Source organism: Chiloscyllium plagiosum, unplaced genomic scaffold (genome assembly GCF_037043375.1).
Source record: "Chiloscyllium plagiosum isolate Xiang-an unplaced genomic scaffold, Cpla_swu_hap1 HiC_scaffold_11, whole genome shotgun sequence".
Lineage (NCBI taxonomy): Eukaryota > Metazoa > Chordata > Chondrichthyes > Orectolobiformes > Hemiscylliidae > Chiloscyllium > Chiloscyllium plagiosum.
Genome location: NW_028270149.1, coordinates 58,999,595 through 59,025,620, shown reverse-complemented (window position 1 = coordinate 59,025,620; position 26,026 = coordinate 58,999,595). Strand labels below are relative to the sequence as shown.

The 26,026-nt window shown below is 41.6% G+C and overlaps 1 protein-coding gene across 11 annotated transcripts in view; it reads left to right on the top strand.

Moving 5' to 3' along the window:
• Window positions 1–26,026, top strand: part of drp2 (dystrophin related protein 2) — a 518,740-nt gene that overhangs the window by 415,896 nt on the left and 76,818 nt on the right. For all 11 annotated transcript variants that reach the window (XM_087992120.1, XM_087992121.1, XM_087992125.1 and 8 more), the window contains 4 exons: window positions 353–470; window positions 1,542–1,810; window positions 9,779–9,925; window positions 21,394–21,472. In XM_087992120.1, the coding sequence (XP_087848246.1) occupies window positions 353–470; window positions 1,542–1,810; window positions 9,779–9,925; window positions 21,394–21,472 (613 nt within the window). The remainder of the gene's footprint in view (window positions 1–352; window positions 471–1,541; window positions 1,811–9,778; window positions 9,926–21,393; window positions 21,473–26,026) is intronic.

Sequence of the window (26,026 nt, the reverse complement as noted above, 5' to 3'; positions counted from 1 at the left end):
AGTCTCCTAATACTAATACTTTATCTATCTCAGATGAATGAGGTTGGCAAGTTTCATTTACAACATCATCCCCCTGCAGCCGTCATCCTCTGATCAGAAATCTGTATTAAGAGCAGCTTATGGTTTTTAGGGTCAAATACTCCTGACCACATTGTTATTTTAACTGATATCTATGTGGAATCATGAAGAAAAATGTCAGCCATCTCAAGAGTACTCATAATTTCTATTCATTTTCACATAAAAGTTTCACATAAATTGGCATTAAAGCAATTTACTAGACTGGTAACTGAAAGGTTCAGCTTTTGAGTGCTGCTCCTAGTTATATGTTCCTACTTGCATTCTTTTATTAAAGGCTTTCATGGAGGATGTGAAGACGAAGGGCCCCTTCATACTGGCAACTTTGGAGTCAGCCCAAGCATTCCTATCCCAGCATCCTCTCGAAGAGGCAGAAGAACCAGCACAAGACAAAGGTTATCACTTCATTTTTCTATGTCTTAAAACCTCATCAATGTCAGTATAGCGTACAAATGGGGAGGATGCCAGCACTACTCCTCTTGAGCTCAAGCCCCGTTGGAAAAGTTGCCTTAAAGGCTTTTCTTTTCATTTGACCTTTTTTCCAAAGAAACCCTTGGACCATATTGACTCTTTTTTGGATTTATCCTGTGGAGACTGTGGAACTGTTGGGTATCCCTATTACAAGAAGAAAGCTGTCCACGAGAAAAAATATTGCCGTTCCTTGTTACTGAACATAGGCCCATTGAAATGCTGTTTAAACACTCTATACGTTGTACATGTTTATAAAAGCCCAGGACTTCAGTAAACTCTCAGTCTCTCCATTAAATTATCAGCTCCTTTTCATTATATTGCTATTTTCCTTCCAGTTTCTTTTCATTCCTGCAACACACCACCAGACTATGGCTCATTTTATGGAAATGCACTAAGCTTGACCTGCTGATAATTTAAGGTCAATAATTGTACTCTTGGAATTATCTGTTTAAAAATTGCTACTTCGAGTATAGTGCCACTGAAAGAACTAATAGGTTGTTACTCAGAAAAACTGTTGTAATATTAATCCCACAGCTTTAATATACTAGAATATAGAATGATGCCACTTCTGTCTTTCTGTTCTTTCCTATTCCATTTTCTTGCAGTTTTGTTTCATTTTTAATCTGAACTATTTTCCTACAATCTAACTGTAATGCGGTATTCGTTTGACAGATTAAACTCACAAAGTTGCACCCCCCCCCACTCCACCTTATTTCTGCCATTTATATTTTTTCCATTTTGGAATTGGAAATTACAACTGAACCATGAATTTCTCAATCTTTGTTTATTCTGCATTGTCTTGTTTAAACCCAATGGTGAAGTCTGACTCTCCCTTAATTACAGTGTGCACTATTATGCTGTTGTCACTACTGAATTGCCACTGGGCAGTCGTCTGCATTATCCAGTTACCTTTGTTTCCTCTTCATTAAGTCAGCCTATAAGATCCCCCCAGGGACATACTCTGTTTTTGAACCTTGAATGAATCATAATTTCAGATATGTCACCAAAGCAGAAAATCCAGAATGTGAGCCGGTTCATTTGGAAGCAGGCTAATGTATCAAGTGAAATGTGGGAGAAGCTGAGTACTCGCTGTATTGACCGACACAGGCACATTGAGAGAACGATGGAGAGACTTCTGGAGCTCCGAGGTACGATGGATGAGCTTAATCTTGCCCTAGATCAAGCTGAGGCTGTTCGAGATTCCTGGGAACCAGTGGGAGACCTCTTCATTGATTCACTACAGGAACATATTGAGACAACGAAGGTATAGTTAATTACTAAAATTTGCAAGACAAAGGTAGAATGGTTGATGCGACAGACAGAAGTATTTTCAGCTACAAAGAACTAGTAAATTAAATCTTTCTTGCTGGTATAACAGGAAATGTATGTTATGCTCTGTGACACAAAAGTACTTGATGTATTAACTGCAGAACTGGGAAGAAGTGCAAGACAAATTTGTGAAAGAGCTAGCTGGATGGGTCACCAAAATAGTTCCCTTGGCCCTTTAAAATAGAGAAAGCTAGTACAGAAGCTATAGAAAAACGAGGTCGGTTGCATTTGGATCCATCAGCAGAAACTTTATATCAGGTTTCACTACTTATTGCCAAAGCTTCTGTCATCTTGTAACCTGTAGAGCTTGTAATAATTTTCAAATCATTCTATATTACCATTCAGTTTATAATGATTAGTAATAAAAACTGAAATAAGGCAGGAAATTATTAAAATTGCACAGCGGGTTAGCTGGCATCTGTATTGAGAAGAAACAAATTCCGATTTTGGCATCATCAGAAGTGAAACTCAAAGTAAAACAGATATATTAATCTATTTTGGAAAGGCAATATAAAGAAAGAATCAACACTTATATAAAAGCTTGCATTAAGTCCCAAAACACTTTATGGCCAATTAAGTACTTTCGACATGTAGTTATTTCTATAATGTAGCAGAAAGCTGCATGGAATTTGCACGTATAATGATACCAAAAACAACAGTAGAACACCTGTGTTCTTCTTCAAATAATAGCATGCCATCTTTTTTATCTACCTGAAAGAACAGACATAACATAATATAATTGCCTTGTCTAAAAGATTCAATACTTCCTAATAATGCAGTACACCCTCAGAATAACACTAAATTGTCAGCTTAGATTATGTGCAATGTCCTGGAGTAGCTCAAGGGCATATCATCTACTGACTCAGAAATGAGATAGGTCCCAATAAGTCAAGGCACCTTGGTAATTGGAATCTGTTATCTCACCAATGAACTTTAATGTGATACATTAGGATATTTGATAAGTTGCAGGTCCATTAACCTGGATACTTGCTCTCCCTGACTGGCCTATCTGTTTATTCTCTCCTTTCCCAGTGCTCCATTTTCTTCTCTTAAGTGTGTGCTTGTTTTGCTGTATAATACCTTGCAGTTCTTGGGGAGTAATAATGGCTTTGCCCAAACATACAGCAACCTAAAGAGGAATTGTGGCAAAAATGGACATAAATGATAAATCCTGATAAGTGACTCTCTCGTGGAAGATTAAGGACCTTCCCTCCCTGCAGTGTCAAAAATAATGATGAGATTGTTGACTTAATTGGGAGAAAGCCAAAACTCAGATTCTGGCTGTTACGCTAAATTGTTATGATTAAATCCTCCCTTGTTAGATGGCAAGAAGGACAACCTGAGTCTGAGTGGGTGTACAGCTTTTACTGTTTCAACTGATATATTTGCAATGCTCCTTCGCTTCATTTCTGCTAGAACTGCTAGAACTGTGCCAAGCACTTCCATGTTGACTAAGGCCCACTGCATCCTTAGACCATTACATGTTCAAACTAGGTAATTCAATGTCAGCTTCTCGGGTAGCTCTTTATTGCACAGGCTCAGCCAACAGCATTAATTCTCAGGTGGCACTTTATAGCTGGGGAGGGCCAGACTGCAACTTTTGTCTCTCAAGTGCCACTTCCATTTCCTTTCTCATTTCAGTTTGTCAATTTCTTTTTAAGTAAAAGGCTATACGGAATGATCTGAAATGTAATACAAGCTCTGGAGGTTACAAGATAAAAGAAACATTGGCAGAGGGTAGTGAAACCAAATATAACTATCCTCCTGAAATAGCCAAGGACACAAGCACCCTCATTTTACTTTGGCATTTGCACTGGCTGTCCTTCTTTTTAAAAGCCAGTGACAGGCCAAGGGAACTGTAGAGGTGCTAGCTATCTCTCACATGATATTTCCCTTATATTTCTGGAGTTAGCCCGGTTAATAGCGCAAGTAGCTTAAAGCTGCAAGGCAAGCTTCCATGCATGAAGAAAGGTAGGAGTATGTGGATGAAAGAAATGTGAAGAGTCAATGGGAAAGGGGAAGGGCACCATGTTAGTGAACTGCTGATGTTACATCAATGTCAGAGATGGTGCACATGTAACAGCTTACCTGGCAAATACCATGCACATACTTGAACAGGATGGCCTTTTTAAAATTCATTCACAGGATAAGGACATTGCTGGTTTGGTCAGCGTTTATTGCCCATCCCGAATTGCCCAGAAAATAGTTAAGAATAAGCCACATTGCTGTGTGCCTGAAGTCACATTAGTCCAGACCAGGTAAGGATGGCAGTTTCCTTCCCTAAAGGACATCAGTGAACCAGATTGTTTCTTTCCTGATAATTGACAATGGATTTGTGCTCATCATTAAACTCTAAATTCCAGAATTTTTACTGAATTCAAATATCATCATCTGCTGTGGCAGGGTAGGAACCTGGATCCCCGGAATATTACCTGGAACTCTGGATTAACAGTCCAGCAATATTACCAATAGGCGGTTGCCAACTCTCTCGTTGTAAACTGGAAAAAGGAGGCTGTTTCGTGAGGTGAGGGTAGACTTCAGTGGGTCAGTGGGTACTGCCAATATCAGCCCAGAAGCTGAGCCATTTCTGATCTCAGGTTTGCTCATCATCAGTAAGACAGTCGGTTTATAATTGTGATTTTTATAAATAACTTGGATGTGGAAGTGGAAGGTTGGGTTAGTAAGCTTTCCGATGACACAAAGATTGATGGAATGGTGCATAGTGTGGAGGGCTGTAGTATGTTGCAACAGGACATTGATAAGATGCAGAACTGGGCTGATAAGTGGCAAATGGAATTCAACTTGGAAAAGTGTGAAGTGATTCATTTTGGAAGGTTAAATTTGAATGCAGATTACAGGGTTAAAGGCAGGATTCTTGGCAGTGTGGAGGAACAGAGGGATATTGGGGTCCATGTCCATAGATCCCTCAAAGTTGCCACCCAAGTTGGTAAGTTTGTTAAGAAGGCTAGGAGAAAGTGAAGACTGCAGGAGATCAGAGTCAAGAGTGTGGTGCTGGAAAAGCACAGCCAGCCAGGCAGCGTCCGAGGAGCAGGAGAATCAATGTTTCAGGTATAAGCCCTTCATTAGGAATGAGGCTTGTGGGCCCAAAATGTCAATTCTCCTGCTCCTCGGATGCTGACTGGTTGTGCTTTTCCAGCACCACACTCGACTCTGATCTCCAGTATCTGCAGTCCTCACTTTCTCCTAGTTGATTTTAACCCTATTGTGCAGCCTCTTCCAAGGATGCCTACCTTGAAAAAGTTCTCCTTCTCTCTCTACAAGAATCTCAGTGAATCTCACTCTTGCTGCACCCCTCAGGTCATCTCCTCTGCCCTGAAGCTCTTGAGCCACATCCTGAAGCAGACTCATTACCGCAGCTACATCTCCTTCCTCATGCTCCTCTACATTGGGGAGATAGGACGTCAACTTGTGTATCATTTCAGAGAACACCACTAGGACACCCACAAAAAACCAACCCCACCGTCCATGGCTGAACACTTCAACTCCCCTTCCCACTCCACCAAGGATGTACAGGTCCTGGGCCTCCTCCATCACCAAACCCTAACCACCCGATGTCTGGAAGAAGAACGCCTCATCTTCCGCCTTGGGACCCTGCAGCCAAGCGAGATCAATGTGGGTTTCACCAGTTTCCTAATTTCCCCTCCCCCCACTTTATTCCTGTCCCATACCTCCAACTCAGCACCGCCCTCTTGACCCGTTCATCTTCCTTCCTGCCTATCCACTCGACCCTCCTCTCTGACCTATCACCTCCCCCCCAACTTCATCTACCTATTATGTTCCCAGCTACCCTCCTCCTAGCCCCATCCCCCTCCCATTTATCTGTTAGCCCTCAGCCCACAAGCCTCATTCTGATGAAGCGTTTATGCCCAAAACGTTGGTTTTCCTGCTCCTCAGATGCTGCTTGACCTGCTGTGCTTTTCCAGCACCACACTCTTGTTAAGAAGCGTACAGTGTGTTGGCTTTCATTAGCTGTGGAATAGAGTTTAAGAACCACAAGGTTATACTGCAGCTCTGTAGAGCCAAGGTTAGCCCACACTTGGAACATTGCATTCATTTCTGGTCATCCAATTCTAAGAAGGATATGGAAGCTTTAGAGAGTGTGCGGAGGAGATTTACCAAAATGCTGCCTGGATTGGAGGGCATATCTTATGAAGAAAGTTTGAGGGAGCTGAGGCTTTTCACATTGGAGCGAAGAAGGGTGAGAGGCGACTTGAGAGAGGTGTACAAGATGATGAGGCAGAGATAGAGCAAATAGTCAGAGACATTTTCCCAGGGCAGAAATGGCTATTATAAGGGAACACAAATTAAGGTGATTGAAGGAAAGTTTGGGGGAGATGTCAGAGGTAGGTTCTTTACTCAGAGAGTGGTGGGTACATGGAATGTACTGCCAGCAGTGGTAGTAGAGTTTGATACATTAGGGACATTTAAGCGACTCTTTGATAGGCACATAGATGATAGTAAAATGAAGGGTTTGTAAGTTAATTTGATCTTAGAGTAGGATAAAAGGTTAGCACAGCATCAAGGGCCAAAGGGCCTGTACTGTGGTGTACTGCTCTATGACTCCAGGGATCCATGTCTTTGGATTCCAGGACTGGGCCATGGTCAGTTCTGGTAGTCAACAAAATTAATCCAGGCCTCGCTGCTCATTCAGATAGGATCACCTAGCAAATTCAGTATGGGGGGAATGAGCTGTTGTCAGTCAGGGGGTGTGAGCCATACATAACCTAAGCGATGGGGGGTGGGGAGCAGGGGTGGGGAGCAGGTTAAGCATCATTGAGGCTACAGGCATTCAAGTCTGGACATTGGCCAGATTAGATTCAGAGACTGAATGAATGGTCATAGTGACAGGAAGCAGTTGTAGGTAGTGTAGTGTGATCTAGCAGGATATGGGAGGTAACTGCATAGGCTCGAAATGGATGTGATCAAGACAAGTGATGGTCAACCAGGCTTCAGCATAGGATAGGTGCAGGGCCAGCCAGCAACATTCCCTCTCTTTTTTTTATTCCATTGCGCAGATGTTGAGGTCCGTGTGCAGCAGCAGTTTGTGGAGATGGAAGGCAGGTATCAGCATGCTGATTGGTGTGCACGGACCGTGCAGCTAAGAGCGAATGTTGTCAGCAAGGGATCAGCATCTCCATAGTCAGGGGCTGTGGACAGCAATGGTCAAGAGAAGGGGCTCAACCAAAATGACTTGTTCCTTCACTGTCAAATTCCTGGAACTTCACCCATAACAATATTGTGGGTAAACATACACCAAATGGACCACAGCAGTTCAAGAAGGCAGCTCACTAGTGATGAGTAATATAAAGCCCATATCCCATTAAAAATAATAAATTTTAAAATGCACATAATGCTAAGGTTTGCATGCTTTGAGACTTTGTGAGATGTGGTTGTACAGTGGCAGAATTCAATCAAGTGATACTTTTGCAAGTGTAGATAGTAGAGAGAAGATGGTGCCACTTACCATTCAAGATCTTTGGGGTAGCTAGTGGCACTGACCCACTCTGCAATCTCAGCGCAGGCTGGACAGGTCGAATGAGATGGCCTCCTAATGCAGTCACCTGGGAAATGTATGTCCCTTCTGCCAGTAACTCCACTCAGCAAGCATCTAGGGGCAGCATCTCTGGAATCCCACAGACAAGCTGAGGGAAATGTCCTGGCTTGCAGCAACTAAACTGGTGTCCAGCTAGCCTTTCAATATCGCACCAGAACCTTTGACCCACAATATATCGCCAGTTGCAAGAAAGTTCAACTCAGTCAGCATGTGATTCACTGAATACATGTGGAATATCTCGCAGGTGCAGATAATAATTAGAAAAGTATATGTTTGTGTGAAATAGCTCACCCCAGGCTATGACAGATATAACAACAACATCCTATATGCTCAATACATACTCTAATCTCAAAATGTAAGGGCTGGCTGCAGCTTTTCACTGACTTTGTAGAGCCCTGAATTGTACACTGAAAGCACCACGCACTACGAACCAATTGCACCCAAGATTGTATGGTGACTGGTGCAGGGACCTCCTGAGCAATACTTTTAAAGAACTCTTAAACAATCCCTTTAAAGAACTATATATCATCCATCTATAGAGTCGTAGAGGTGTACAGTATGGAAACAGACCCTTTGGTCCAACTCATCCATGCCGACCAGGTATCCTAAATTAATTTAGTCCCATTTGTCAGCATTTGTCCCATATCCTTCTAAACCCTTCCTATCATGTACCCATCCAGATGCCTTTTAAATGTTGTAATTGTATATGCCTCTACCACTTCCTCTGGCAATTCATTCCATACATGCACCGCCTTATGTGGGAAATTGTTACTCCTTAAGTCTCTTTTAAATCCTTGCCCTCCCATCTTAAAATTATACACTTTAGGTTTGGAACCCTACCCTGGGTAAAAGACTTAGTCTATTTATCTTATCCATGTCCATTATGATTTTATAAACCTTTATAAGGTCACCCCTCAGCCTCAGACACTCCAGGGAAAACAGCCCCAACCTATTCAGCCTCTCCCAATAACTCAAACTCTCCAAACCCGGTAACATCCTTGACAATCTTTTCTGAACCCTTTCAAGTTTCACAACATCTTTCCTATAGCAGGAAGACCAGAATTGAACAGTTTTCCAAAAGTGGCCTAATCAATGTCCTGTACACCCGCAACATGACCTCCCAACTATTTTACTCAGAGCACTGACCAATAAAAGGCGAGTATACTAAACATCTTCTTCACTAGCCTGTCTACCTGCAACTCCACTTACCAAAGAAATTAGTTCAATCCAATAGTAACGTCTTCCTCAATTCCTGTACCATTTGGTACTGGCTACAGTAGACCATATAATCAGAAATATATTCTGACAAAAATGTACAAATCAACTATGTGAAGTTTATTAAATAGTTCGAATAGTGTTGAAACTATGTATTTGTGACAAATGTGCAACAGTTCTACTTTTATGGCTGAGGTGGCTGTCCCTTTAGCTCAGCCACAATGGATTGAATTTTCAAAAGTCTAGGAGGCCGAGGTCAGGTATGGGATCAAAAATTACAATCTCAATTGGTATCACTGGTTTCTGACACAATCAAGTGCAATTTTGTGGAAATCACCTGAAAGTACAGCAGTGCAGGAAGTAGATTAATGATCTTCTGTATTTCACAATGATAAGTGCTACCATCTTCCCTCTGCCTCACACTTACAGTGTGATCATTCACTGTAACTCTGCCATTGCACCCTCCATTCACAAAGATTCATGGGTTACAACTCCCAGTATTACAGACATCATTTCCACTCATTAGCTCTCACCTACCTCACCTTCTCAAACCTTTACTCCTGGCTCTCTGCACTCCCTACTTTTTTCAAAATAGCCAACCATATCCCGGAATAAGAATCGCTCTACCTTGGTTTCCATGGCAATGAAATCTTTAAGCAATTTCCTGTAAAGATGAAATTAAAATGAACTTAAAACACAAATCCAGTCCTTTAGCCATTTCAAACTAATTTTATATTCAAACCCTGTCTTTAATTTTTCACTGTTTCTAATTTCTAACCCACACACAATTCATAAGGATACAAGAGAGATGGAAGGGTGCGTAATGACTTTTCATAAACATACAAGTTAACATTTAATTATACAGCTACTTGTAATTTTCCTTTTTGAAGAGGTAGATGGTAATTCATATGGCTGTAATTCTGAATAGCAGTTTAATATTATTGAGAAAACTTAGTGCTGATACCTCCTTATTTGCTGGCATGTTCCTAATTTCACCACAGATTCAAAACACAACAATAACCTGTATAGTCAGAATAAATTAATTGTCCTGAAACTCTTAGTAACAACAATTTCCAGGCTAACGTTTCTCTCTTTGCATCCTTTACTCATAAGGTATTTAAAGAAGAACTTGGAGCTGTAAAAGATGGCATGAAAATTGCCAATGACTTGGCTCACCAACTTGCAATCTCAGATGTACATCTTTCCACAGAAAACACACAGCGTCTGGAGGAACTGACATCAAGATGGCAGGCTTTGCAAGTAGGTGTTACCAAGAGTCAGCAAGAGTAGGAGGTATTTGCTAAGTTATCCAGTTTAGGGAACCATTATCAAGTGAACTCTGCAAAAGAAGTGTCATAATAAGTTGAAAAATAGATAAATGGCTTCACAAATGTATTGTCTCTGAAGACAACTTAACCAAGATTTTTTTTATATATTTGGCAGTTTCATCTTGCTAAGACCATGCTTCACAGACCTTTTTGGCCTTTTTGTGACCCTATTTGAGGCTTGGAAATTTGTTACAACTTGTGGTAGGGGAAGTAGGGAAAGCCCTGTGAGTATGGGGCATTCCTACTCATGTTGAAGCGGGAATGCAGCTGATATTCAAAGCCCCACTGCAGCAATTTCTGCTTTGGAGCCTGTAACTTCAACCTTTCACCTCACAACTCCACGTGGGCTCTCAACCCCACTTTGGGATACCCTATCTTTGGGTAACTAAAATCAAAATCAACACTGGAACATAAAAATCTATTCAAATCACTGCTGGTCGGTGTTGAATAGCGTAGTCTAGGGTTTAGTAGACTGGGGTGTTACATCATTAGTCTTGAGAAATCAGGGAATATTTACATAAACATTTCTGCCAAGAGATTAAATATATTGTGTAAAGTCCACAGTTGGGTACGGATGAAATAAAATTTCAGAAACAGACCCTCAGTATTGATTAACTTTATTCATGGTATATCACGGGATGTAGCCAGTAAAAACTGCTTCGAAATTATAATTCAACTTGGGGTTTATCTAGGATTTTCGGACACATTACTACAAATAGTCACTAGATGGCCTACTTGCACTTGCATTGGACAAAGTGGAGGTCTTGCCAAAATGTATATCAAAGGTTTATTGTTTTCGATTTGTGTCAACACTTTATATTTAAATTGCTGATTTAACAACATTCCAGAGATAAAGTATTTCACGGGTTATGCAGAAAACTATTAATTTTCAATAATGCTTTCTTTCTTATGGGTAAAAGTTAATCTCATCTCTTTCAGGGTCAGGTCTGTTATGGAGCAGGCCCGACCCCTCAAGACATTCTTAAGCAGGTAGCCCAAACCGTAACTTGGCTATTTGTATTAGGTATGTGTACAATGGATATTCCTGGAGTGAATTAGCTGATCTGACTGCCAAGTTTTAAACAAACAGAATTTTTTACAGAATTACAGAATGAAACACAATGAACAGAAAACAGAATACCAGATAAGTTATCCTATCCAATCTGATTGACTATCCTGACTTAATGATGCTGTTCTGAAAATTCTTACAACAATCCCCATAAACAGACCCTGAGTACAAAGAGTAAAAATGACACAAAAAGCTTACAGGTCACGAAGTCAGAAGGGCAGAAGGAGGGAGAGAACCAGCAGCCTTTCTTCACACACACATTGCTGCTGATCTGAATCAAAACTCTAATCTAAACGAAGGCTAGCTACACAGCTAGCTGGCCACTCCCTTTTGATTATATCCATTTTCTTTAAGATATGAAAGCCTTAGGCTGGAGGAATTGTCTGTTAGGGGTAAACAAAAAGGGCCCCAATAAACCTTTCAAACCCAGCCTAGTTGGAGCCTGACCAATTACCCCATCGCTGGAAAAAAAACTAAAGAGCATTGTAACCTTGTAAAAAGAGCAACATTGTGCCACCTCCGCCCGTCAATATCCAAAGATGGTTTCATTTTCAAATCCCCAAAAAATCGTGGTTAGTACCCTAAAACACACATATACATTCACATAAACATGAAAACATGCACAACTATATTTGAATTCAGTCTGTGGTTCTCCCACCACTGGCAATCACGTTTTCTCGACCTGCCACATGCCCAATTTACAAATTGAATAGTTGTAGCAACAGGCTCCATCTAAGCAACCTGGCATTTTTGTCCTTACATTTCTCCACAAATTTCAATGAGTTATGATCAGTGTATGTAACTGTCTCAGATGCATTGTTGGTAATATAAACACTGAAATGTTGTAGTGCCAACACCTCCTGTGATAGTGATGTGAATACATCACCAGCTCTACCCACAAGTTTGGTTTGGATCAACAAAACTCACATGGTCACTGGCCACTGCATTTGTTAAGCCATTTTTTCAAATGAGTTGAAAAAGGCTTCCACATCCTTCTCATCAAATGTAAACAATGCATGAATATATTTAAACAGTTTCTCACCAGGCCTTTGACTGTCAGGGGTTTGCTCATCCTCACTCTCTTCCTCACTAGATTTACCTTCAGCCTCCATCTTCAGCCTTTTAAGCTGACTTCCCTTTCTGAAATTCAAACTCTCTTTTTCTTTATCTTCTGCTTTCATTTCTGCTTCCCTTTCCTTATCTCTCACTTCTAACTCAAGCGACTTCATTTGCAATTGAATTTTTGCCATCTCTACAGATCCTGATGGTTTTTCCAGCAAATTTAAATGCTGAGCCACTGCTGAAATCATCTCATCTTTCCTCACGTTAGGAGGTTGTTCCATCTCCAACTTGTCTGCTAACTCCCTCAGCTTGGCCTCAACTACCTTTTGTAAAACCCCCAAGGTGACTTCTTCTACCCCCAGAAAACTCTTGGTGACTGAAAGAGTCATTGCTATCCCAGCGCTGTTTAAACCAACCAAATCAATCCCTACCACTCGCTGCCTCCAAGTCCAAACAATTCAAATCCAAAATCCCAATTTGGAACTACCAACAAATCCCAGATGAGCCCCCAATCTGTTATGGCTCAGGCCCGATCCCTCAATATATTTTTAAGCAGGTAACCAAGACCATAACTTTCCAATTTGTTGATCCAACTGTCAAGTTTTAAACAAACAGGATTTATTTACAAAATTACAGAATGAAGCACAAAGAACAGAAAATAGAATACCGGCTAACTTATCCTATCCAACCTGACAGACTATCCCGTCTTAATGATGTTGTTCCAAACATACTTGCAACAATCTCCATAAACAGACCTTGAGCACAAAGAGTAAACATGATACAAAAAGCTTACGAAGTCAGAAGGGCAGAAGGAGGGAGAGAGCCAGCAGCCTTTCTTCATACACACTGCTGCTGAACTGAATCAAAAACTCTAATCTAAACAAAGGCTAGCTACACAGCTAGCTGGACACTCCCTTTTGATTATATCTTTTTTTAAGACTTGAAAGCAATAGGCTGGAGGCATTATCTGTTAGGGGTAAACAAAAAGGACCCCAATAAACCCTTCAAACCCAGCCTGGTTGGATGCTGGCCAATTACCCTCTCTCTGGAAAAAAAACCTCAAGGGCAGAGTAACCTTGTAAAAGGACCAACATTGTGACAAGTCATATAATTCTTGTTACACTGTTATTTATAAACTTCTCTTAGTAATGATTTTTAGCCTAGCTAAGTTTTGAGGTACAAATAAAATGGCTTCCAGGGCCACAAAATTACTTCCACAATCTCTCCTTTTTTTTGCATGAGATCAGAAGAGTAGGTCCAGAGCCTCGGCAAAAGCAGGAACATAGCCAGAGTAGGGGGGATATCCGGTGGTGGAGGTTCAGAATCAGACAGGTAGACCTCAGAGTTGGAGGGCTCAAACTCAGAGTTGCTGTCACTCAGGAATTCTGCCTCATGGCAGGGGTTTCCATTGAAAGGGGTTTTGAGCAACAGGGTTTTTTGGACAACTGGGAGGATAATAGGATGGAGGGCAACAGCAGTGAGCTAAAACGTGCACAGATCTGCTTAAGTAATATAATAAGAACTGAAAGAATAATAAAAATAACAACAAGGACAATAAGGTCTTGTAGGAGGGTGCTGCACCAGGATCCAAACCAGCCGCTCGTCCAACTCCAAAGATTCCAATGGGAGCTGGTGTCACGGGGATTGGAGACTGCCTTCCTAATGTGATTGGCGAGGTTTGTAATGTTCTTGCTGGGGTCAGGTGCAACAATCAGAGCCAATTAAGTGCGAGTGCCCCTTTTTCAGCTAGTAGATAATCTGCGGCCAATCCGTTTTGTAGGATAACTGTGCAAATGGCTATCATCTCTTCACTAAGTTGTTCAAGAGCTGACACTGTGTCATTCACTACTTCTTCAAGAACTGAGGCCAGTAGTCTAACTTCCTTTATTAGCCGAGTGGTTCCATAAGGGGGGATGATAATGACAAAAAGCGGCTCATTGTCACTTTTAGCTCTCTACGAGGTCAAGGTCGTTCGACTGGGAAGGAGTATGAGTGGTAAATGAGGGGAACCATGTACTCTAGATAGCAACTACCAGTCCAGGATGGCAGTATCCCCGCAAATAAAGTAGGTGTCATTATAAGTTCTTAAGTAATTAGTCTGAGTTCCAGTCCAAAGGGATTTGAACGTGGCACTTGTAGTAGTCTTATTGGGAACTTCAAGGCTCAGAATACTCCCAAGGAAATTGATCAACATCCGGTTGGGGTAAGAAACAGGGAATGAGTACATTTACTGGTTCCAGTATTCCACCCTGACTTGCGGCTGCATTTAAAACAATGTCACCATGGGGTACCTTTCACCTGTGGTATTAGTGAGGGACAGAGCTGGGGGTGTATGCGAAAGGTCATAGTGAGGTTGGAACCAACCTTTATATTTTTTCATATCACCTGGACTTCCAGGTGAGCCTATCATTGGTGGCATAAATGGTCCCGTCAGGGCCTTGCATTAAAGAGAAGTGAGACTCATTGTCATAACCACCTCCCTGCCAACTGGATAATTTGGATGATCGTTTTTGTTCCAACCACCATTCAGCTGTTTCAGATTCATTAAATGGAATGGGTCTCAGGGGGATCCCCTTCCTTAGAGTGAACGGGGGGATACAGGCACATACCCAGCAACCAGAGAGGTTAATTTTCTGTTTGTAAATGTGAGTCATATGAAGAAAGGTATTAACAAGCAATTCTCCTACGACCGAGTTCATTAGGCTGTCTCTACTATCTACCTCATGCCCAGTTAGTGCAAATAAGGCAATGAGGAGTTTAGAGATAGGTACGGCAATTAATCTGCTCGTTCTGCAGCAGGCAGATGAGCTGGTGCCTCCGGAGGGTGCCTGTTCGGATTCCACCAGGGGTGGTACTTTCTTGCATCGGGTTCCGTGCGTCCACTTGGGTTTTCCCTTGACCTTGACTGCCGTGTGAGTAACTATCAGAATGAGATACAGGCCTTTCCACCAAGGCTGCAACTTTCTCTGGTCCCAATTCTAGATTTGGCGTACCTGTGAATGTAAACTTCAAAGAGTTTGGGTTAACTTATGCAGATATTTTCCCACTTTTCTTTCACCATTGTTGTAGTAGTATTTATTAGTCATTGGGACGGCTTCGATCCATCTGTGAATCACATCTACGATTACTAAACAATATTTATAATAATGTACTTGAGGTAATTCTATAAAATCAAGTTGCAGACAAGTAAAAGGCCCACCAGGCAAGGGGGTGGTTCGAGAACTGCAGGGCACCTCTTTTATAGTATGTGTCTTTTTTATAAATCAAATATGTTTTAGCTCTTTCCTTTGCTCCTTTCTGGAAATCCATGTACCATCAGGATCATAATAAAGTATTAACCATTCCCTCCTTGCCCATGTGTGTACAATTGTGCACATAATCAACTAAGATGGTTAGGAGTAAAGAGGGAACACAAACATGTCACGCAGGGGTCAACCATAGCTTGGTTTCAGTATCGAGGGAGCACTCCATTTGAGTCCATAGTTTGCACTCTCCAGCAGGTGCTTCCCCCTGGATTTTGCTGTCTTGTTCCCAGTCCCAAAGGTGTAGTACTGGAGCCTGCCTGTCCCCCTTTCCAGGATACCCTCAGGAGGACTGCTCAGCAGTGGTCATTGGGCGGGCATCTGAGGTAGATTCCACCCCAGTGAGTGTGCTGGTCCCAATCATCCTCATCAGGGTGGGCACACAGGGTATAGGGATCACAAAGTCGCTGAACTTTTCCGGGTTTTTTACGTATAACTTGGATCGTGGTTTGAGCTTGTTCTGGCTATCCCAGTAGAAGGGCGAAAGTGAGGACTGCAGATGCTGGAGATCAGAGTCAAGATTAAAGTGGTGCTGGAAAAGCGTAGCAGGTCAGGCAGCATCCAAGGAGCAGGAAAATCATTGTTTTGGGCAGGACTCATCAGGACTGAGTCATTCCTGATGAAGGGCTCCTACCCGAAACATCGATTTTCCTGCTCCTCGGATGTTGCCTGACCTGCTATGCTTTTCCATCACCACTCAAATCTATCCCAGTAGAAGACCACCACTTATCTCATTTGCAACTGGGAATTCTTGGACCAGTTCATATTGTTTGTCCAGATCATGTCAGTGACACCAGAAGGAATACATTGCAAAAGCATAGCGCTGAACAAAGATAAGTCAGCTTCTCGATTAAAGGCTTGATCACCTGCAAATGTTTTATAATAGGCAGCAAACCGCTCCCAATAGTCACCTCCCGACTCCCTAGGTCTGGGATTGCATTCCAATATGTCACTAATGTTTACAGGTTGCTATAAGGCTCGTTCTCATGACTGAATTAAGTGGTCCGCATCATTGTTAGGGAATCTCTCCTTCAAGTCCTCGCAACTGCAGACAGGCCCTGCACCAGCCTGGCCAATCTACCCTTGCCACTTGGTAACTACTTCAGATGACAGGATCATACAGCCAAGAGCAAACAAGTCCTGAGGAGTGGCATTATACATCTACCTCAGCCCGGCTGAGGAATCCTGGCCGGCCAACTGGCAGGAGCTGGAGGCCAAAGTCTCGGCTCGCCTAGGCCGCTGGACAGGACTGCTCTGAGTGCTATCTTACAGGAGTCAAGTGCTGGTCATAAACCAGCTGGTGGCCGCCATGCTGTGGTACCGGCTGGTCACTTTGGTCCCTCCTCCTGGCTTTGTCGCTGACATCCAGGAAACGTTGGTCGACTTCTTCTGGGACAAAAAGATGCACTGGGTCGCTGCGCAGGTTCTGAGTCTCCCTATTGAGGAGGGCGGTCAGTCGCTGGCGTGCGTCCACACCCAGGTCGCGACGTTCCGCCTTCAGACCTTGCAGCGATACCTTTACGTCGAGCCTCCTCCTATGTGGTGCGCCCTGGCGACGTATTTTTTCCACCAGGAGCGTAACCTCAACTACGACACGCAGCTCCTGTTCATCGACCATGACAGTTTGGAGGTCGCCCTCAAGACGTTGCCTGTCTTTTACCAGGACCTGATCACTGTTTGGAACATGGTCGAATCGCGCCGCGCCTACCCTCCGGCTGGAGTAGCGGCTGTCGTCAGGGAGCCGTTGCTCAGGAATCCGCACCTCCGTACTCACGGGTTCGAGTGGCTGTCGGAGGGGAGGGCCGTGGCGGCGAGACTGACCAGGGTCGGGGACGTGCTGGGTGCCGGGGGCCTGGGCTGGACGCTGCCGCAGGACATAGCGAGCAGGCAGCGGTAGACGTCCAGTGCATGGCCACCGCCATCCGACGCCTTAAAACGGCGGTGCTTGGACCTGACGTAGTGCACCAGTTGGAGGACGCTCAGGTGTGCGGTGGGATCCCGTCCGCGCTCACCCAGCGGACTCCTTCGGACATATTGAGCAAATTGGGCCAGTTTCTCCTTGCGGTCAGGGGCTTGGTTCATTAACAGTACTCTGTTTCCCGGGACGGCCCTTAGTTGAGGATGGTCCAGGCTGCTCATCTCCATGATGTCAGCTATGAAGCTGGTGACCAATAACGGACCCTTCATCTTCAGAATAAGGGGAAGGTTTAGAATCAGTGAATGTGCTGGCAACTATCAGGAGACATTAGGGTCTCAGTGGGTATCTTGGGATAAAATCCCTATTCCTCATCCCCACCAGTGTCATCCCATCCTCAAATAGTGTCGGTATGCAACTCATAGGCTCGGGATCCCAAGTAGAACTTAGATTCTTTTTACAACGCTTTTGCTTCAACTTCCCTCTTTTTTTTGCCTCAGTGTCTTTACAGTGTTTCTCCTCATATTGCCTGCTTCTATTGCCAATTGGGGGTACAATGCTCAACTTGTTTTAAGGGATGGTCCAGGTGAACATTAAACAAAGCAGCCATGCTTCAAATTAACCATGAGGCAATGACACAGATCACTGACAATGTATAAAGGTATAAAAACCAATCGATCTTGCCAATTAATTCTGATTATGTAATTCAGGATTAATACAAATGGTTTAAAATATTGACTAATATAACCATATTTTCTAATTGAGAGTTGGAAACTGAACAAACAGAATTTCATGTCACAAAATCATTCAAATCTGCTTAGGGTTGTATACAGAAAATTATATCAGGATTGTCTCATTATATGCATATTCCACTCAGCTATTAAATCACCTGTTTTCCTTGTATTGAGTATGAGTTTTGTTAAGAGTCTTCAATATAAGTTGGAAATTCATTTATTCAAAACTCTGTTTTATAATATAAAATGTGCACAGTTTCCAACTCCGAAATCCATTATAATTACCTTGTTCTAGTCTCTCAATTAAATCTCAAATTTGGTTCTTTAAGCGGTTGTGATCAGTCATCGCTCATTATATTGTTATAGTCTGTGAAATGACTGCAGCTGCATTAAAAAAAGTCTTGTCTACTCACAATTTTTATTTTGATAGTTTGGTAAGGTTCATGTTAACAAAAAGCTTCATATGCACAAATAATGACTAGTCCAGAGACACAGATATTAACAGTAGTATCTTAACTTTTGTTACACTAATATTTTTTACAAAATAATGTTGAATTAAAACTTCAATTCTCAGTGAGGAAGGGAAATTAAAATAGAATAAAGCTACAACTGGCACTCCATACTCACAAATGAGATGCAGGAGTCTTAAACTTATGTGGAAACAAATGAGTCCAACACAACTAAAAAAATTAATTCTGCTCATATCATTTTATGAAAACAGGATTGTTGGTTTGGGATATTTTACATCCATTTTTATGCTTTCAGTTTTACATTTTTAATTCACTGTAATTCCTTCACTTAATGAGCAAATGTTAAAGTCTGGGTGACTTTCCCTCACTATTAGGCTGAGACCATTTTTTTAGGAAATGAGCAGACACTGTTTTAATCCTGGTACAGAATCATTCTGCACCTGAGGCCAGGATGCTGAAATGTTAATGTCACTGTACTATACCATAACATCAAATTTAATTGATTTATTAATTACAAAATAAACATGCTTCAGAAAACTTTGATAGGAAAGCAGTGTGCAGATTGATTCTAATTTGGTTATAGTGCCAATGCTTTTACCTCCTTTAGTCAATTCTTTGACTAGTCCAACACCTGGGGATAAAAAGAGGTGAAATTGATCTTTGGCAGTAGCATGAAATTATAGCGGAGTTGAGAGCAGGTTTATACTGGTGTCAAATGGTGCAAGAATCAAAGGGAAAGACATTTTTGAAAGATTGTAATGTTGTTTTCCTCCATATTAAACTGATTTCAATTAAATAAGATTAGCTTTCATGAAAAAAATCAAAGAATGTGACTAGTTAGAAATTGGCAGTAGGGCAGTCATGATCTGTAAGAAGAACAATCATTGATGGCTCCTTCACAAGTACATTACATTAAACATATATGTTCCACACTAATATGGACAAACATTACACTTCCAAATCATCATAGATTCCCAAAAGGTCAACTAAATTCAAAGCATTCCCAGATCTCGAACTCCAGGGAACAAAAACACAAACATTCAATCACCAACAAGCAAATGTGCATTCAAACTGGACCACAAAGAGTAAACCCTTTGACAAGGTTCCAAGACCAAAAAATTACTTTCACAGGTTGTAAATAATCATTAATACAGTGATCTCCTTGAGTTAGATAACTTTTATCTCATTCCAGACTCTTTTTTCCTAAATTAGAACAAGAGAAAAAGGACTTTTGGCCAATTAAATCGATGTACAATTTTCCATGGCATCAACTACACAGCACATATTTAAATGTCTTAATGAAGAGAGTCAATTACTCTCAGATGATCTGTGAAATATCTTCTTGACTACCAAACATAGCCAAATTAACTTCCAGGATACTAATCCAACCTTGCAACCTACTTTTACAATTCTGGCTAGTTAGATCAGTTTAAGTAATTAATTCAGAATGCATAAACCCACTTTCTCATACGGTATTTGATTATCTGTATATCTTTCTATTCCTACGACCTTCAAGTGTGCTGGCCCCGTACCTTCATGGAAACTCTATATTTTAGGTTGAAGTGACGTTTTAAGAATTAGATTTCCCTAGAAATTAGTTTTGGTAAAGCAACTTGCTTTCAGTAACTGACATGTGAGCAGCGTATATGGGAGATGAACAATGAAAAAGATCAGCAAGACATTAATCATAGCGGCGGAATAGATTGCATGTGTGGTTCTGGTCTCAAATAGTTTTTTTTTTCAGTTTAGTACAATTCTATGTAGAAAACAGCTCTTTCAAGCACAGTTCTGTTGAAATTCCCAAAAGGGTGTAGACGCCTTGTTAACAGCGAGTTGAATTTCTGGGATAGCCATGCTAAGGAGAGAGAGTTTTAGATGCAATACTCAAGCATCAAGTACGTTAGAACCAAGTGAGGGAGGTTTACAATCAAGATGTTTGTGATCTTAAGGTTGAATTGGGGGCTTACAATCTTGGTGAGTGGAGGAAATTTGAAGTGAAAGCCTTGTAGTGAAAGACACATAAAACTCAAAACTTCTTTGAATATTTGAAAAATCTTTGAGTGTGTGTGTGATCATTAGGTGATGCCAGGCTTCAGCTTTTGTAAAATGCATTTGATCCTTAAGGAGGTTGTCAATGCTTAATGTCAATTTAAGGTTACTATGAAGCACTAAAAATGGAGAAAATATTAGCAGGGTCAAATGAAGTGTCAAATTTGAATGAAGTTTTTTTCATTTCTTTCCAGTTTATTTTGGAAATACTTTACTGTATATGAAATCTGTAAGGGGAAAGTATCTCTCTGATCCAGGGCATTACTTTTTTCTGTGTTTTTCTTCAACTTGCTTCTCCTTCCCCATACGTGTTGGAAATGGAGTACAGGAACATATGGTTCTGGCATTAAACAATGTATTTAAAACATGCTGCTGCCCATTGCCTTAATGTGCAAGACTAGATTTTCAGTTCTTATTCAATGTACATTCAAAAAGACAAAAAGGTCAAACAAATTTCTCCATTTTGCAGAAAGTAATTTATCAGATATTTGAAACTTGACATAAGATACATGCCACAAAATAGAATCAAAGCATCTTAGTTACAGTTCAGCTCTGGTACCATCACATTCGACAGTACTGAAATTGGAAACATAAAAATGGGAGAAAAGACTGTGAAAAATAGTTTTTTTGACCATAGTTTTGTGGAATATTTTATCAATCGCTCTCCCTTATCTTTCCATAAGCAAAATGTTTATGGAATTCTTTGATCAGAAAGGAATTACAAATCCTTTATTGTAATCACTGTTCTATGTAATATCCTGTCCTTAGATTTTCATGTCTACTGCTCTTCATTCCACAGACTTCCATAAATGAACGCCTCAAGCAGCTTCAAGATGCTCACCGTGACTTTGGCCCAGGGTCCCAGCATTTTTTATCGAGTAAGTTCAGTAAGACATAGTTTGGAGATGTGTGCTTAGTTTATGAAAAGAACAGGAACTCTTTTTATTAACATTCATACAATCAAATAATTAATCACACACTCAGTTGACTTTATTAAATACAGCATATATTTGACTTAAAGTGGTTGAGGATTGACAGAGTCAATCTATGGATGTAATTTTGCTCACTGAGCTGGAAGGTTTGTTTTCAACTGTTTCATGGGCAGCACAGTGGCCCAGTGGTTAGCACTGCTGCCTCACAGCACCAGCGACCCGGGTTCAAATCGTGCCTCAGGCGACTGACTGTGTGGAGTTTGTACATTCTCCCTGTGGTCTGCGTGGATTTCCTCCGGGTGCTCTGGTTTCCTCCCACAGTCCAAAAATGTGCAGGTTAGGTAAATTGGCCATGCTAAATTGCCCATAGTGTTTGGTGAAGGGGAATGGGTCTGGGTAGGTTGCGCTTTGACAGGTCGGTGTGGACTTGTTGGGCAGAAGGGCCTGTTTCCACACTGTAAGTAATCTAATCACCATACTAGGTAATATCATCAGTGAAGCACTGGTGTTATGACCTGCTTTCTATTTATGTGTTTAGGTTCATTGGGTTGGTGATGTCATTTCCTGTTCTTTTTCTCAGAGGTGGTAAATGAGGTCCAAGATGATGCGTTTATCGATAGCGTTCCAGTTGGAATGCCTTGCTTCTAGGAATTTTTGTGTGTGTCTCTGCTTGGCTTGTCCTGTGATGGATGTGTTGTCCCAGTCAAAGTGTCCTTCCTCATCTGTAGGGACACTAGTGATAGTGGGTCATGTTGTTTTGTGGCTAATTGATGTTCATGTATCCTGTTGGCTAGCTTTCTGACTGTTTGTCCAATGTAGTGTTTGCTACGGTTCTTGCAAGGTATTTTGTAAATGATGTTCATTTTGCCTGTTGTCTGTATAGGGCCTTTTTAAGTTCATTAGCTGCTGTTTTAGTGTGTCAGTGGGTTTGTGGGCTACCATGGTGCCAAGAGGTCTGAGTAGTCTGGCAGTCATTTCCAAGATGTCTTTGATGTAGGGAAGAGTGACTAGGGTTTCTGGACGCATTTTGTCTGCTTGTTTAAATTTGTTGCTGTGTAATTGGCAGACTGGGTTCATTGGGTGAGAGTGAGGTCTGCAGATGCTGGAGATCAGAGTTGAGAATGTGTTGCTGGAAAAGCACAGCAGGTCAGGCAGCATCCGAGGAGCAGGAAAATGAAGGGCTCTGGCCCAAAACGTCAATTTTCCTGCTCCTTGATGCTGCCTGGCCTGATGTGCTCTTCCAGCAACACACTCTCAACTGGGTTCATTGGATACCTGCTCTTTTTGAATACATTGTATAGGTGATTTTCCTGTGCTCTTCGTAGTTCCTCTGTGGTGCAGTGTGGTGGCTCATTGAAATAATGTTCTACTGCAGCTTCATTTGTGGGTGTTGGAATAAATGCTTCTGTACTTCAGTATTTGGTCAGTGTGTGTTGTTTTCATGGTTTGTAGTTCCCCATTGGCTGTTCGCTCTGCTGTGACATCTAGGAATGGCAGTTTGTTGTTGTTTCCCTCCTCTTTAGTGAATTTTATGCCAGTAAGGATATTATTGATGGTCTTGAAGTTTCCTCTAATGTGTTTTGTTTAGTGATGACAAAGGTGTTATTCACGTAGCAGACCCAAAGTTTGGGTTGGATGGTTGACAGAGCTGTTTGTCTCTGCATTACTGCTTCTGCTAAGAACCCTGATATCAGTGATCCCATGGGTGTTCCCTTGGTTTGTCTGTAGGTTTTGTTATTGAAAGTGAAATGGGTGGTAAGGCACAGGTCCACTAGCTTGACAATGTTGTCCTTGCTGGTGTGGTTGGTGGTGTTTGGTTTATGTGTGTTTGGTTCATCTAATAGTGTAATAAGTGTTTCTTTGACCAGGTTGATGTTGATGGATGTGAGCAGGACTGTTACTTCAAAGAAGACCATTATTACATTCTCTTCTATCTTAGTGTCTTTGATGGTGTTCAGGAATTCTTGGGCGGAGTGAGTGGAGTGGCATGAGTCTTCTACTAAGTGTTTTAGTCTTTGGTGTAGTTCCTTGGCTAGTCTGTACATTGGTGTTCCAGGTAGCGTGACTATGGGTCTAAGGGGAGCTCCTGGTTTGTGAATTTTGGGTAATCCATAGAAGCATGGTGTGTTAGATCCATCTGGTTCCATTTTTTTTGTAAGTCTGTCTTGTTTAACTCTCTGAAGTGTTTTTAGTAGGGATGTGGTTCGGTTCCGTAGTTGTGTAGGTCAGGTCTATCGCCACCTGTTGGTAAGTGTCGGTATCTGCAAGCAGTGCGTTCGCTTTCTCAATGTAGTCTGTCCAGTTTAAGACGACGGTCAAACGTCTTTTGTTTGCAGGTAGGATAACAAAGTTTTTATCTTTTTTGAGTCCTTCTAGTACTTTTCTTTCTTGTATATTCAGTGTGTTTCCTTTCTTTTTCCTGCTTAATGTTGGTGCGACTATCTATCTGATGGTTTGCTGGGTTTCATCTGTGAGTTTGTTGTCTTTCAGTGTTGTTTCTAATGCTGCTTTCTAATCGACTGGGACAACACATCCATCCAAGGTCTGGATGGACACGCACAAGAATTCCTAAAAGCATGGCATTTCAACTGCAACCCTATCAATAAACACATCAACTTGGACCCCATTTACCACCTCTGAGAAAAAGAACAGGAAATGACATTAGCATAGGAAATGACATCACCAACTCAAGGAAACCTAAACACATAAGAAGAAAGCAGGTCATAACACCAGTGCTTCACCGGAGGCTCATTGATGATGTTACTTAATATGGTAATGAAATGTCTGAAAACACACCTTCCAGCTCAGTGAGCAATCTTTAATCCAGAACCTCAAACTGAGCTACAAATCTTCTCAAAGCCTACTAGAGTAAATCTATGTTTAAATTGCATTTAGACTCATCGAATCATACAGTACAAAAGAGGCCATTCAGTCCAGCGAGTTTGTACTGCCAAAAAAATATGATTACCCACATTTGTCCCACTTTCCCACATTAGGCCCATAGGCTCGAATGTGTTTACACTTCAAGTGCTTTTTAAGTACCTTTTAAAAGTTGTAAGGTTTTCTGTCTCACAAATCTCTCAAGCAGACCCCTAGCAAACTCTGGGTGAAAATGTCTTTCCTCATATCCCCTTTAAACCTCCTGCCCTTAACTTTAAAGTTATGCCCTCTTGTTATTGACCCTTTAACTAAGGAGAACAGCTGCGTTCTACTCACCCTGTCCATGCCCCTCATAAACTTATATACCTAATTCTTATGTCTTCCCTCAAGATTCTCTGCTTGAAAGAAAACAAGCTTATCCAACCTGTCCTCATTGCTGAAATGCTCCATCCTGATGAATCCCTTTTGCACCCCGTCCAATGCAATCACATCCTTCCTATAGTGTGGTGAATAGAACTTCACACAGTATTCTAGCTGTAGGCCTAACCAAAATTCTGTATAGCCCTGACATGACTTCCCTGCTCTTCTAATCTATGCCATGATGGAAAAAGGCAAGTATCCTAAATGCCTTCTTAACCATCCTGTTAACCTGTCATGCAGGAATCTGTGGACAAGCACCCTCAAAATTCCTTTGTTCCTTTGAGCTTAATGGTGTTTTCCTATCATTGAGTACTCCCTTGCTTATTCTTTCTTCCAAAGTGCATCACCTCACATTTATGAGAATTAAATTCCATCTGCTACTGATTTGCCTATGTGATCAATCCATTTTACTTACGCTGGTAACCTAACACATTCCTCCTCACTGTCAACCACCCAACCAATGTTTGTGTCATCCACAAACTTACTTGACATACCACCACACTCTTATCTGCCTCATTTATGAATATCACAAATAATAAGGGACCCAGCACTGATCCCTGTGGTATGCCACTGTACGCTGTGTTCCATTCACACACACACACAGCTTTCTTCCACCATATTCTGTCTCCTGTCACTGAGCCAATTTTGGATCCAACTTGCCAAGTTACCCTAGATCCCATGGACCTTTACTTTCGTTATTGGTTTCCCATGTGGCACCTTGACAAAGACATCGCTGAAATCCACATAAACTGCCCTACCCTCATCAAAACACTTGGTCACATCCTCAAAATATTCTGCTAGAATTGTTAGGCATGACCTCTCTCTGACAAAACCATGCTGGGTATCCCTGATCAAATCTTACCTCTCTCAATAGACATTAATTTTCTCTTGCACTAATTTCTCCAACAGTTTCCCTATCACTGATGTTAGACCAGGGAACTATAGACCAGTGAGTCTCTATCTACCACCCTTCTGGTAAAGTGGAATTGCATTAGCTGTCCTCCAGTCCTCTGGCATCTCCCATGATGCCAGAAATTATTCAAAAATTTGGGTCAAGGCTCCTGTAATTTTCTCTCTTGTCTCCCACAGCAGCCTAGGATACAATTCATCTGGAGCTGGGAATTTCTCCACTTTTAAGTCCTGACAAACCTCTATTATCTCTTTGCTTCTTATAGCAATCTGTTCAAAAACAACACAGAT